This window comes from Bison bison, unplaced genomic scaffold (genome assembly GCF_000754665.1).
Source record: "Bison bison bison isolate TAMUID 2011002044 unplaced genomic scaffold, Bison_UMD1.0 scf7180017864330, whole genome shotgun sequence".
Taxonomy (NCBI): Eukaryota; Metazoa; Chordata; class Mammalia; order Artiodactyla; family Bovidae; genus Bison; species Bison bison.
In genome coordinates, this window is record NW_011494902.1 from 2,907,902 (window position 1) to 2,922,711 (window position 14,810).

At 43.4% G+C, this 14,810-nt stretch overlaps 1 protein-coding gene across 9 annotated transcripts in view; it reads left to right on the forward strand.

Annotated features, from left to right (window-relative positions):
- The window catches only part of MGAT5 (mannosyl (alpha-1,6-)-glycoprotein beta-1,6-N-acetyl-glucosaminyltransferase), a 397,064-nt gene that overhangs the window by 161,003 nt on the left and 221,251 nt on the right, over positions 1–14,810 (forward strand). For all 9 annotated transcript variants that reach the window (XM_010853631.1, XM_010853633.1, XM_010853634.1 and 6 more), the window contains one exon: positions 5,594–5,752. In XM_010853631.1, coding sequence (XP_010851933.1) covers positions 5,594–5,752 — 159 coding nt within the window. The remainder of the gene's footprint in view (positions 1–5,593; positions 5,753–14,810) is intronic.

The following is a 14,810-nucleotide window of genomic DNA, read 5'->3' on the forward strand; positions in this document are numbered from 1 at the left end:
TGGTACCTCTGACTCCACAACTGAGCCTGATGGACTGCAGGCTGGAGAACTCCTGCTTGGAAAGCATGTTGCAGGGGAATGGGGTGGGGTCAGCACATCCTTGCTTAACTGACTTGCCGATCTGGGCAGTCTCACAGCTTTAGCCAGTAGACCTATAAACCGATAGATCTTCTTCCACCAGCAGGACCCCCTTTCTTTAGTTTCCATCTCCTTGGACCCCAGCTATGGGAGAAGGTATAGCTGGCAGTGATAAATCCTTGACTGTTCTGCTCAAGGATATGAAAACCTCTTCCGGCCTCTCTTACCATTACTGTCATGGCTTTCCAGAAAGGAAAGATTTTGTTGATCTCCTTCTTTATCAAAGAACTCCTGGCCTGATAGAAACCAAAGCTTTCTTTCCCCAGAGGGACATTTAAAATGTTTTCACTTACTTTGATCTCTTCTTTATCACGTTCAATAAGTTTTCAGAACACAGAATTGCAATAGTAATGTTGGGATTAAATTTTTATTACTGAGGCTTTGAAGCACAAACAAAATTTTAAAAGTCTGTTAGTAATTGGAAACTGTAATCCTGCTGAGGATACAGTTTATGGCTGTAATAAGTATAAAACACAATGATAAATATGAAGATATTATACTGGAATTTGGAAGAATATTTTCCTTTCATTTCTTTATTAAACTATATGAAATTAGTCTTGAGTGTTCAGTCTTATCAAATATATGGGTTAACATTAAGACTAAGAATGCATACAAAAATACTCTGTATTAAGTTTAAAATTGCAATAAAACTCTTTAACAGTTCTTGCAGATTTAGCTGTGAAATACAAAGGTGAGAAACAATTGCATCACCTAGAAAGGTATCGCTTATTCAGCCTTATTTGTGGGAAGACTGTAGTTCATTTATTTGTTGGTTCATTCATTTACTTATCCACTTAGGTAACACACACTTACTGATTACTGTAATGTGCCAGGCACCATGCCAGTTTGTAAGGACTCAGAGATGAACTTGGGATCATCTTTGCCCTTGTGTATTTTATTGACACAAGTATCTTTTATCTTGTGTTGGAGTGTCTCAAAATAGTAACTCAAATAGCTGCTTGAATTGAAAATGAACTTTTTTCTTTTTTTCCACATTGGGAGAAAAAACATGCCTACTCAGGAAAAGTGTCTAGAGAGGCCAAGGTTTTTAATAGCCTTGTATTCAATTCATGGAATTTAAGGGAGAAGACACAGAAAAACAAGTTCTTCATTATGTTTAAGTGTTGGAGTTGCTCACAGAACTGCCCCATCAGTGAGTCTTGAGGGAGGTTGGGGTGTGATTTAACAGGGACACACGGCAGAAGCCCAGGACTTAATCCCTACTAAGTAAGTGTGTTCAGAAGCAGCAAGTCAGAGATGCTTGCTGGCTAGAAGGTCCATAAGGTTCCTTAAGAAGCAGTAAAGCATGGTGGGTAAGAACTGTTGGGTCTGGAACCAGGTTGCCTGGGTTTGGACCCTAGATCTGCAGTCACGTGGGACAAATTAGTTAACCTCTAGGTACTGTGGTTTACTCATCTGTATGATGGAGATGGGAATGGCAACATGTTTCTCATATTGTCTTGTGGGACCAAATGAATTAATCCATGTAAAATTCTTAGCCCAGTAACTAACACATGAGGTTCAATAAATGGTATTGCTGGTGCTGGTGGAGGAACAATAGTAGCAGTTGCATCAATATAGTGATAATAGCAGCAGTAGCAACCTTAGCAGTAGTAGTATTGGAGTAGAGTGATGATGGTGAACATCAGCATTCTCATCATCATGAATTCCTTTATACCGTGTCATAGAGTCACAAAAGGTCCATCTATGTAGGTGGGATCAACAAGAGATAGTAAGTCACATTTATTGATGGATTGTGTTTTAAGAATCGAGGAAGAATGTCTTCTTAATGCTGATGTGACCACCGTGTATTGTATCCAGGGTGTGTGTGCCAGCAATAACTATCACCAAAAGCTGTGGTTGGGAGACTCTCTCCAGGAGTCCTGCTGCCTTTTAACACAAGGGCAAAAGGCTGGAAGGGGTTACCAGCTCTTGAGAGGCCTGCAGCATGGGCCTCTGTCAGCTCCCACCTTCTCGTTGTACTTTGCATCACATTTGCAGTAGTGTCACCGTGGAAGTCATACATAATGCAAGTTTAGTGACTATCTTTTCACTCTTCATTCTTTCTCCCATAACCCTTGTGTCCAAGTTCTATCTTGATAGCTCCGCAGAAGGGCAGTGCAGAAGACAAGCGTTGGGAGAATGTGCTTAATTCAGTGGTTCTCGAATGGAGTGCAGTTGTACTCCCCAGAAGGGACATTGGCAATGTCTGAAGACATTTCTGGTTCACACAGGAGGATTGCTACTCTCATTTAGTGGCTAGAGTCCAGGGATGCTACAGACACCTTACAGTACAGGATAGCCTCCTTCCTCCTGCTCCCCACCCTCCTGGCAAGCAAAGAATTATCTGACCGAAGTGTCAATAGCGTAGAAACTGAGAAACCTGAGTAAAGCCAGACTAGCAGATCGGGCCTCTGTGTCTGGCTAACTACTATTGCTGGTAAGAGTTAAATGCCCTTTTTACACGTGGATGCCTTGGCTGACAATTCAGGCTCTGGGCAAAGAGGTTGAGACTGGGGGGCAGGGGAAGGGAGATGGATATCATTTATCTGAGGAGTGGTTTCTTTAGAGTGCACGCAGCCACCTCTGAGCAGCACCATGGCCCCCATCTGTGTGGCTAGCCTCTGGCAGTCTTCAGAGCTCTGGAGAGGCAGTCAGTGCTTCAGAGTCAGTGTAAGACCAGAGCTGGTGGCTGACTCCTGCTGCCTGTGTCAGCTAATGATGTGTCAGGGACAGGCTGTGAGTCACACTGGTTGTCAGGCTGCAGCCCCCGAGGAGCGTGATCTCATGACCCTTTGGATAAAACGATAAAGCTTTGCATCACTCGGGGAGAGATTTCTCTAGGAAGGATGAGAGCGTTTTCCAAAGGTTTTATTTTTTTAACTTACCTATGTAACAGACAGTTATGTAGCACTTATTATGTGCCAGGCAGTGTTCAAAACATTTTACAAATATTAACTCATTACGTCCTCATTATAACGCCAAAGAGGTAGGCTTATTCTTTTCACTCTTGTACAAATAAGGGTACAGAAGTGGAGAGAGAGGACTCAAACCTAGGAAGTGATTAGAGTCTAAGCCCTTAATCACTAGGCTGAAAGTCACTGAATTTCACACTTGGTTTCTTTTCTCAGCCCTGGCTCTTGACTTCTGGCTGGTAGCAGCGAGGCATCAGGGAATTAGGCAGACCTGAGTCAAGTCCCCATTTGTGATTTTGTATGTCTAGAACCACGAGCATATTGCTTCCTGTCTGAACCTCAGTTTTCTCATCTGTAAAATGAAGTCACACCTGCTTCACGGAGAATATGAAGTTATTAATAAATGCAGTTCCTTATATATGTACATGGCACCTGATAGACATTCAGGAACTCTTAGTTCCTTTTTAACCTTCTTTGTTATAATCTTATTTTTGGCCAATTGCTCTTTTGCATGGCCAGCTTATCTTAGTATCTGTGGGTAACATACTCAATGAAGAATAAAAAGTAGACCTGGTCAGATGTTTGTTAGAGAGACTGAATGCACAGACTGCTACAGATCTTAATGCTGTGAAGAAGTCTTACGTTTGGTGTTGGGAGTGGCGGGGAGATTGAGATTATGCTAAGCACAAAGATCCAGACTTCCAGGATAAAGATGTGGCTTCTGTTTCCAGCCTTTAGTGAGCTTCAGTGATGCTGTCTGTAAACCCCGGAAATGCAAACTTGCATGTCAGTTATGTGTCTTGTTTCTGTTCGGATGAGTGTTTCTCTCTTGACTGGAAATAGAAAGCCTGCCTGCTTGTTAGTGGACGGTCATGGGCTGTGCTCTGGGTTGGTGGATTGGTCCAGACTGTGCTGCTTCCCTGGCCAGATCTGAGCACCTGTTCAGTGCAGGTGTGCTCTGTTCTCAGCAGAATGGAAGGTTCCCCTTTGTCTGAATTCAGGATTTTGCTGCACCCTGCTCCCCTGGCCCACTCCCAGCTCATAAGTGAATCTGAATTCTGTTCACATAGCTGCTGCCCTGTGGTCCTCCTGCCTTGCTCACATGTACGAGTCAGACTGTCTTTGAGTTTCCAGAGGAGGGGGGCTAACTTAATCTCTCTCTGTGTGTAGAGTACCTTGTATACAAACTTAATAAATACCTTATGTAGGCCTGAAGATAATGCGTCTGTAATTTATCTGGAGAGAAGTACATTTCTCTGTAACCCATAGCCAGATATGTAAGAAAGAGAATCAACTCGTAAATGTAAGCACCAGAAGAAAATAGTCCCAGCATCTAGAACAATGCTTGGCACATCGTAGTTGTTTAATTAATATCTTTAATGAATAAACTCCTTCCCTGATAGCTCAGTTGGTAAAGAATCCTCCTGGAATGTAGGAGACCCCCACTCGATTCCTGGGTTGGGAAGATCCACTGGAGAAGAGATAGGCTACCCACTCCAGTATTCTTGGGCTTCCCTTGTGGTTTAGCTGGTAAAGAATCTGCCTGCCATGCAGGAGACCTGTGTTTGATCCCTGGGTTGAGAAGATCCCCTGGAGAAGGGAAAGTCTACCCATTCCAGTATTCTGGCCTGGAGAATTCCATGGACTGTATAATCCATGGGGTTGCAAACAGTCGGACATGACTGAGCGACTTTCACTTTGAATCAATGAATGAATCTGGTGTGCTTCTAAATTGCATTATAGTTAACTTTGGATTATCCAGCATATCTGAAATCTGAAACTGTAGCTTTTATCTTGTTGTTGTTATTTAGTCGCTGAGTTGTGTCTGACTCTTTTGTGATTCCATGGACTGTAGCCTTCCAGGCTTCTCTGTCCATGGGATTTCCCGGGCAAGAATACTAGAGTAGGTTGCCATTCTCTTCTCCAGGGTATCTTCCCAACTCAGGGATTGAACCTGCATCTCCTACATTAGAAGGTGTATTCTTTACCACTGAGCCACCAAGAAAGCCCATAACTTTTTATTAAGTATTACCATATGTAACCAACGGCAGTAAAGACTTTTCAAAAAATTGGGACTTGCAAGAGTATACAGCACTAAAAAACAAACAACAACAACAATGAACTTGATCTGGAAGTTTTCAAGGCCTTGCATTTGGGGCTTGTCATTCTGTGTGTTAGTAACCACCATGCGAGAGGAGGAAGAGTTGAATGCTTTGGTAGGATGCTAAATAACAGCATCTCTCAACCTACTAGCCGAACAGTTTTATGTCACTTACTGTGAAGCTTGTGTTACAGAGCGAACTGATGTGTTTTGGACTCTCTGGGCCCCTTGAATGTGGCCTCTGTTGCCTTTCAGGTGGAGTTTGTTAGGACAGGTCTTCATGTGGTGCTTTTTGATTTGCCACATTTTGTTCTTCACATCAGAGGGAGGGAAAGAGAGAACGAGCGTGAGTGTGCATGTGTGTGCCAGGCCGATATGGGGGGTACCGGAGGACATCTAAGCTGTTGTACTTAAACACTGTGTATATTTTCTGTTGCAGATCTGAAGAAGACTCTTGCTGTGTTGCTGGATAACATTTTGCAGCGCATTGGCAAGTTGGAGTCAAAGGTGGACAACCTCGTAAGCAATGGCACAGGGACAAACTTGACCAACTCCACCACACCTGTTCCCAGCTTACTTGAGAAAATTAATGTGGCAGGTAAGGACCACGAGTCTATGCCCAGATGTGGAGTCAAGGCCTGCTCTGAACTAGGAAGAGAACCACAGGGGCACAGTGGTTCTTATTGGTATAAGATAAATCCCATCAACTTAGTATGGTCCCTGTAACCCTAACTTTAAATTTATTTTTGAATAATGTGTTCAAAGGCTTTTACAGTCTCATCATGATGTGTAATATTGGGTGGTTTCTGTGATATGTTTCCCATAATGAGCTCCTGGAATTACTTTTAATGAGAAGATTCATAGCAGGGATAAAGGAAATACAGAGGTGATCTGGGAGGCTCACACCAGGTAGAGGTTCCTTCCCCTCCCCATTTTCATCAAACAATTTCAAAGTCTGTTCCACATAATAGATTCTTTCCTCCCTGCTGTTAAAGAAGAGCCATGGCAAACTTGCCTCCTTTGTGGATCCAGGGAAATAGGCGTTCTAGAAATGGCATTTGGGGAATAAATGGCCCCTGCCTGATCTTGGCCTGATTCTGTAGCCCCTTGTGGACACCTGGATGTGTGTGTCTGACCCCCTTCTTGAAACTGGACTCTTGGATAAAAGAATAGAAATGGATTTAAAACAATCCCCATATCATACATAATGTGTATTGTCTACAGCTCACATTTGGACCCACCCACCCACTCCCCCACCTCCCCCACATCGCTCTGCCCTGACGTTGGCCTCTTGGCCTTTGTGGTTAAGCTAGGCCTTGCCCTTGTTAGGTGACCACTGTCATTTCCTGGGGACCCAGGACAAAGCAAAGAGCTTTGATGAGGATAAGGATTAGGTGCTTTGAGTGAATGGCTGTGAATAAGTTGTCTATACTCCTGGTGGGTGGTATACAAGCTCTAGCTAATGGATAAAATAAATAGCTGGGTTACTTTTGAAATTTTAAAAATCTACTTTAGTACCCTCTCTGGCTTGTTTTTCTCTCCCTTTCTTATAGGAAACTCACAGCCTTAAGTGGAACGAGATTCTTTTCCTTTCCCACCTCCCAGTGTCAAAACATTTAACTGTTTCACATTATGCAAGCTTGTTGTATTACCTTTCTGCTGTGTTCTCTGCCCTTTAGCAAGTTTTAAATTGCAAACTATATTTCTAATAATCCAAAGTATCTGACCAAACAGAGGCATTAAAAATAACTTTTAATTACAACACAGAGGCAGTGTCATCTGGGCCATAAATCCTGTCTTCCTTGCAGTTTCCAGCAGCTTATGTAATTAGACAAGAAAACCTCCCACTGTGTTGAGCTGCTTATTAATAAATGGAACCCAGGCCTCTCCAGCCTCCACTCCTCCACCCCTGTTCCCAGTAGGAAGTGCTGTTGAGAAGGTCCTCTCTGATTTCCTGGCAGTTCTGTAGGTTCCTGTTTCAGAGGGTTGTGTGTGTAGGGGGGTGGTGGTGTTCTGTCTCTGGCATTGCTGCCTCCCACTGCCTCTGTCCTGGAGGGCCCATGTCCATGTGTCTACCATCATTCTTTTCCCTGATAAGGGACCTCACTGCCTCTGATTGTCTTGTTTGTGTGCCAGGCTCACAGGGAGATTTCCTGCCTGAGTTTCAAGTCCCAGGGTACACAATTGTGGAATGAAATGTGATGGAGGCAGTGACTACTCTTTTCAAATGGAGTCCCTGGCCCATGCATGGAGCTAGTACACTTGGTTAACAAATATCTCTGAGCACATTCTCTAAGTCAGGGGTCCCCAACCTCCAGGATCGAATGCCTGATGATCTGAGGTGGAGCTGATAACAATAGTCATAGAAATAAAGTCCAAATAAATGTAATGCACTTGAGTTACCCTGAAACCACCCCCCTTTCCTGTCCATGGAGAAATTGTCTTACACTGAATCGATTCCTGGTGCCAAAAAGATTGGGGACCTCTGCACAAAGTCCTTGGATTTGAAAAGGGCTTCTTTAAAAGTGCCACTGGTGCTGTTGCTTTTACTAATATTTATAGAACCAGAGAATTTGGTTTTTTATCTTTCCTTTTTGGGAAAAGGGAGCTAATTTAAAGTTCTGCCTTTGATAACTAACCTCATTCTTACTTGTTTTCATCTTTCGTGTGTGACACGCCCCATACCTTTGAGATTTTTACTGGCCAATTAGAAAAATAATACACATGCACGGAATAAAGCAAACTATGGTCACTGTAAGAGGGGCTGTCTTTGGAAGGCTTCTGATAGGAAGGTAAACTTAGAAGGTGGTTAGGACGGAGGCAACTGGGGATTGAGGAGGAGATACAGACTAGAGATGGATTGCTACCCAGGTAAGATGTTAGAAGGAAGGAGAGGAAACTCGCCATTCTCTGCCATTAAACTGTTTCCAGTTCCTGAGCCTTGGAGGAACTTGGAGCCTTGCTTTTGTTTATTCTTCTCAGCATCTCAGAAGTAAGTGCTTTCGCAGGTTTTATGAGTTTAAGTATGTGGGAGGGGGTGGGGCTGAGGTGAAGACCTCCTCATGCCAAGCAGAGAAGAGATTGTTTTCCCCGCTCCTTGCTTTCCATTTTGTGAATCATCTCAAACAGTGAGTCTAGAAAAATGTGCTCCCATTTTCTTCGAGGTTCCTAGAGAGCTGTCAGTTTCCTGGACTACTTAATATCCTGTCTAAAATGGAAGTTTTTTCTGTCCGAGGGTCTGTTTCTTTGGCTGACCTGTGTGTTAAGCAACAACAAAAAGAAATGTCATCCTCTGTGAGTGCGTGCATGCATATGCACCCCTGCCAGACACGGCACTAGCCACAGTGACTATAGATGTGATGTGAAGAATGCAGGCATCCGCCTTTATTTCCTCCAAAGGTCGGAGGGGCCATTGTGTCCTGCAAAGAACACACATGTATTTTTATTTGCCAGGTCTGTGGGTTAGTGTGCCATAAAGAGGGCCAAAGCGCTTGAGTTCCCAGTCCTAGCTCATGGTCAACCCCTCATGGCTTTTTTGCCCTCTTCCCTGGTCCATGGCCAGGCTAGCAGTTCTCACATCCCTCCTGTCATAGCAGGGGTGGCTTTTGAGCTATGAGAGTTCATTTTTTATTGGGTTCCAATACTAGTTGAGTGAAGTGGTTCTTCCTCCCTCGCTGCATTAAGACATGTGGTAATTGCTCAGAAATGTTCTCCCTGGTGTGTCTTTACTGCTTACTCTGGTGTCTTATTGCTAACGGATGTTTCTGATTGCTTACTGTTGTGTCTTATTGCTCGCTGATATATCTTCTGGTTGACTATAAACTGTATCTAAATTGGATACCATAGCAGTTGAAGAAGAATTCTCTAAATTTATTTTCTTTTTAGGGATATGTGTGTGTGTGTCTCCCCTTGCCTTGCTCTGTTTAACTATGTTGTATGTGATTTTTATCCAAAATGGCTTGTCTTACCAAATTTATTACTCTAGGGCTTTTTTATTATGTGAAAATGAATGTTCCCCTAGAGAAACTGTGGTGGAAATGGACTTTAGGAAAGTAAAGAACCAGATTTGAACTGCATTTTTGAGCAATCTTTATCTTACTGAAGAGGAAGGTGAATCAAAGAAATGAAAAAATAGGTTGAAAAAAACCCCAAACCTACCTTTCAACCAATCATGATTTCTTCAGGTTTAATCACTGATAGAACTTGTATATTTCCTTGTCAAAATTACTTATTTTAGGAATGATACTTGGGTGTTTTTTTTTTTTTTGAAAGACCAATTCTGCTTTTCTCTGGATTTGTGATTTTAAATTCTGAAGGGGAGAGAATAGGGTAGGGTTGGTGGTTCTTGGTCATGTACTGACATGGGGAGAGGTAAAGAGCTACAGGTGTGTAATGTGAAAATGCTGGCCTGCTGAGGACTGTCATTGTCTGCTTCTATCCTTGTTTGGCCATCTGTGTCTGGTTCAAAGCCTGGCTGTTGAAGGTGTTTAGTAAGTACTGTCCACATTGATTGGATTATGCTGGAGGGGAGAGCATTTCACTTCTGCAAGGAATTCCTCCCTGTAGCTCCCCTTCTCCACTTACATGTACAGGGATTTGCTTACAAGTGGGACTTGGCTTCTCATTTTCCTGTTTTAGACAACAGTGGCAGACACCATCTAATAAATACAACTCCGTGTTTCTCGACCATGACAGAACTTCCTGTGGGTGATTTGGTGCTGTGGAGCCCTGATAGTATGTGATGGTTCCCACTCTAGGCTGTAATATTTGCAGGGAGTGGAGATATTGTGCAGCTCTCTGGTGAGGGGAGGGGAAGCAGTAGTGTGGGCACTTGTGTGTACAAATTTATTCATTTATACTCTCAAGGGCTTGTTGTCATTCAACATCAGCTGAATAACTGGCCAATGCTAACAGTTGACTAGAAGACAGAACATCATGACCACATCCATCCCCTTGTGCTGTGATCGCTTACAGTTGCAAGGTGAATGAATTGGGAAACATTCGCAAAATCGAAAATACAGGCACAGCTTAAGAGGATGCTTTCTGATACTGAGTCTAAATTGAACATTAGGCAGCCCTGCGTTTTCCAAATGTAAGTTTCAGCATGCAACATATTCTAGTATTTGGAGTTGAAGTGTGGTGTATTTGAACTGGGATGTTGTTCTCAAGAAAAGAACCATAATTGTTATTCTTAGCATTCGAAAATTGAAAAATGTTCCTGCTGAGTTCCAGGGACTGTGTTTGGAAGTGCAGCTTCCCCCCTCTTGGTGCTGCTAATGGACCTTGAGATGAAGTCGAACCTGTGCTGTTTCCTTGTTTGTGTCCCTGTGACATCAGATATGCTGGCCTAGCACCTGGAGTGTCCCAGCCCCGCCCAGAAACCAGCACAGCGGATGACTTTCCCAGGATCAGGTTTTAGCCTGTCAGTGGCACTCCAGGCTCTGCCTGAGAGAAAGGAGAGAGAAAAGACTGATTTTTATTAATTAAAGAAAGATTTTTTATTAATCTGAGCAAGAAGCCAGTATGTTCCTTCTGTCTATCTACCTGTCCTTGTCTGTGTCATTCTTTGCACAGGGGGCAGTCAGTATTTGGCTACTTGTCAGAAACAATCCCTTTAGTACCATCACAGAGAATGTATGTCTTTGTTGGTCTGGTTTTCACTTTATGTGGTCAAGGGCACTTTGATTTTTATCACAAGGAAGGAGGAAAAGGAAGAAAATACAGTTCAGGAGGAGTGGTGCTGACCTGTGTGCCTGGGTATTTTTCTTTTTTCTTTTTAGCTTCTTATTTTGTATTAGGGTATAGCCTTGTGATAGTTTCAGGTCAACAGTGAAGGGACTCAGCCATACATATACGTGTATCCATTCTCCCCCAAACTCCCCTCCCATCCCTGCTGCCACACAACATTGAGCAGAGTTCCATGTGCTATACAGAAGGTCTTTGTTGGTAATCCATTTTAAATATAGCAGTGTGTGCATGTCCATCCAAACTCCCCAACTGTCCCTTCCACCCATCCTGCCCCCTGGCAACCGTAAGTTTACTGTCTAAGTTTGTGCGTCTCTTTCTGTTTTGTAAGTTCATTTGTATCCTTTCTTTTTAGATTCCACATGTAAGGAATGTCATAGGATATTTCTCCTTCTCTGTCTGACTTGCTTCACTCAGTGTGACATTCTCTGGGTCAATCCGTGTTGCTGCACATGGCATTATTTCATCCTTTTTAATGGCTGAGTAGGATTCCATTACATATGTGTACCACATCTTCTTTATCCATTTCTCCATCAGTGGACATTTAGATTGCTTCCATTCTTGGCTCTTGTAAACTGTGCTGCAGTGAACATTGGGGTGCACCTTTCAGTTCATGTTTTTCTCTGGATATGTGCCCAGGAGTGGGATTGCAAGGTCATATGGTAGCTCTATTTTTAGTTTTTTAAGGAACCTCCATACTGTTCTCTATAGTGGCTGCACCAATGTACATTCCCACCAACAGTCTAGGAGGATTCCCTTCTCTCCACGTGCTCTCCAGCATTTATTGTTTGTGGATTTTTTGAGGATAGCTCTTCTGGCTGGTGTGAAGTGATATCTCATTGTAGTTTTGATTTCTCTGTGCCTGGATATTAATATCATTGGTTCTCAACTGCCTGGGGTTTTTTCCCCCCAGGCAGTTTTGGTTGTCACAACGGAGAATGTTGTGATGTCTAGTAGACAGAAGCCAGGGGTGCTGCTGAACAGCCTGTGGTGTACAGGCTGGCCCACAGCAGAGAATTATCTAGCCCCAAATGTCAATTGTGTGGTAGTTCAGAAACCCTCATCTATAAGGCATTGTTAAAAATTGGTTTTCCCACTTATGACCCGTGGAGAAAGATGTTTGAGACATTGAGGTTTCCTGATCACCAGCTGAAACCTTTAGTCTCCTTCCCCATTCATACAAGGCAGTTTGCAAGCCTCACCACTTTTTGCTTTGCAACTGGTCTTTGAAACCTTTAAAAAAAATGTTATACACTCCCAGAAGACTGTTCTAGGATTCTGACCTTAAGAAGCCTCTTTCCTGGACCCAAACCGTACAATTTTGGCAATTTGCATTTTACTCTGGCTTATATAGAATATAATTATTTCTTTTCATAAAAGAGCCACTAATTCAGAATAATGATGGCAAAGTAGTTGGAGAGAGTGGATTTAAATTACCAGGATGTTTTAGAAGAAATTCCATTTTATTAATTTTAACTAGAGTATATAATTATCTAGATATGAGCGAGTAAATTAACTAAGTTAAGGGAAGCAAGAGAGGTCCCTAAAGATCTACTTCACAGCATGAAATACCCTCCAGACCTTAACTGGAGCAACATAAAAGAAGATGAGACAGGAAAGGTAGGTTGGGGGATCTGTGAAGAGTTTTTAATGTAGTACTAAGGAGTTTCTGTCTTATTCTGTATGCAGTGACAGCTGATGAAGGTTTAAAGCAGACAGATGATTAGATGAGGTCTGTATTTTCAGAGAAAAATGTGGATGCAGAATGCTTTCAAAGGGGGTCATAGAGAAGCCAGGTGAAAGTTTAGTTGACGCGTGTAGAAGGATTGAAAGAGGTGTGTGAGGGAGGCTAGGGAGAAGGAGAGGATTTGAGATCCACGTCGGGTGGAGCCCACCTGATGGGGTTGCTGGTGGACCATGGGAGGGGTCGAGGGAAGAGGCATCATAACCGATTCTCAAGGATGGAGCTTACATGATGGAACACGGGGGTGGTGCATTTATGGAGGAAAGAAGCCAGCAAAGGCAAGATTTGGGAAAGACAGTTGCCATGTGTTAATGTGGACTTTGGAGTATAAATTGCTTTGCTACAAGCCATTTGTTTAGAAATACCAGTTTAAAGGAAGTTGGAGCATTAGTTCTCAGGGGATGAGGGACAATGAAAGGCAGTGTTTGTTCCATGCTGTTGCTGCTGCTAAGTCACTTCAGTCGTGTCTGACCCCGTGCGACCCCATAGACGGCAGCCCACCAGGCTCCCCCGTCTCTGGGATTCTCCAGGCAAGAACACTGGAGTGGGTTGCCATTTCCTCCTCCAATGCATGAAAGTGAAGGATACGCTCGGTCATATCCGACTCTTAGCGACCCCATGGACTGCAGCCCACCAGGCTCCTCCATCCATGGGATTTTCCAGGCAAGAGTACTGGAGTGGGGTGCCATTGCCTTCTCCGTGTTCCATGCTACCCAGGCTCACACCCTTCTCTACTTTGTGACAATGGGTCTGTTTCTTAATGTTTCTCTCTTTTTTATATTTATTTATTTGGCTGTGTCGGGTCTTAGTTGTGGCACATGGAATCCTCACTGCAGCGTGTGGAGTCTTGTGTTGTGGCACGTGGGCATCTGTAGTTGTGGTGTACAGGCTCAGTGGTTGCGGCACCCAGGCTTAGCTGCCCCACAGCATGTAGGATCTTAGTTCCCCAACTAGGGATGGAACCTGAGTCCCTTGCATTGAAAGGTGGAATCTTAACCCCTTGAGCACCAGGGAGTCTCTCTTAATCTTTCAAGGCTTACAATTCCTCTTCTATAAAATTGGGAAGATAATAATAGTGCCCAATAGTCCCCCAATAATAATAATGGGGGTTGTTTATGAGGGTTAAGTGAGATCAGCAAACTACATAGAAACATACCTGGTGCAAAGTCAGCACTAAATAAACATTGTTAGTTACAGTTTAAAGGCTACGCATTTGGAATATTGATATAAGAATGAAGGCCATATTGACTAATTATTAGTTGTTAATGTTTATATGTAATATAATACTGACTAATTGTTAATATTACCACAGTGAAACTAATAACTGATATTTGGATAGTGTTTTATGGATAAGAAAATATTTTCATACACGTATATTACTTCCTTGAGTACTTTAAACTTGAAGTTCCCCAGTTGACCTTTTTGTCCGTTCTTAGAGACTTTTGTTTGGAGAAGGCAATGGCACCCCACTCCAGTACTCTTGCCTGGAAAATCCCATGGATGGAGGACCCTGGCAGGCTACAGTTCATGGGGTTGCTACAAGTTGGATACAACTGAGCGACTTCACTTTGACTTTTCACTTTCATGCATTGGAGAAGGAAATGGCAACCCACTCCAGTGTTCTTGCCTGGAGAATCGCAGGGACAGGGGAGCCTGGTGGGCTGCAGTCTATGGGGTCGCACAGAGTCAGACACAACTGAAGCGACCTAGCAGCAGCAGCAGCAGAGACTTTTGTTATCAATACTGAGAGGAAATCCACATATTTATCAGTAATCAAACAGAAATAGAATTGGGGGCCCATGTAGTTGGCGGGTTCAGAAGATGAGGCCGAGATCACACTGCTGGATGCAGGCAGGCTTGGGACCATTTCCAGGAACCTCAGCGGTACTGCTGTGAGCATGGGCGTCACTCTTTGGCCATCCTCACAGGGTGGTGGCAGAAAAGTCACCGGAGACTCTAGGTTTCTGGCAATAGTATTTGGGAACAGCTTGGGTTGCAGTGTATGCCTCTCCATGACCCAGTGACACTGCAGTAACCTCCTGACTGACTCGGCCTACATCACGTAGGTCACCCCGAGGTTTCATGACGGGAGAGTGTCCCTAAAAAGATTCCAAGCAAGCAGATAGAACATAGACAATGACCACAGACTCCTATCATGTTATGGTTT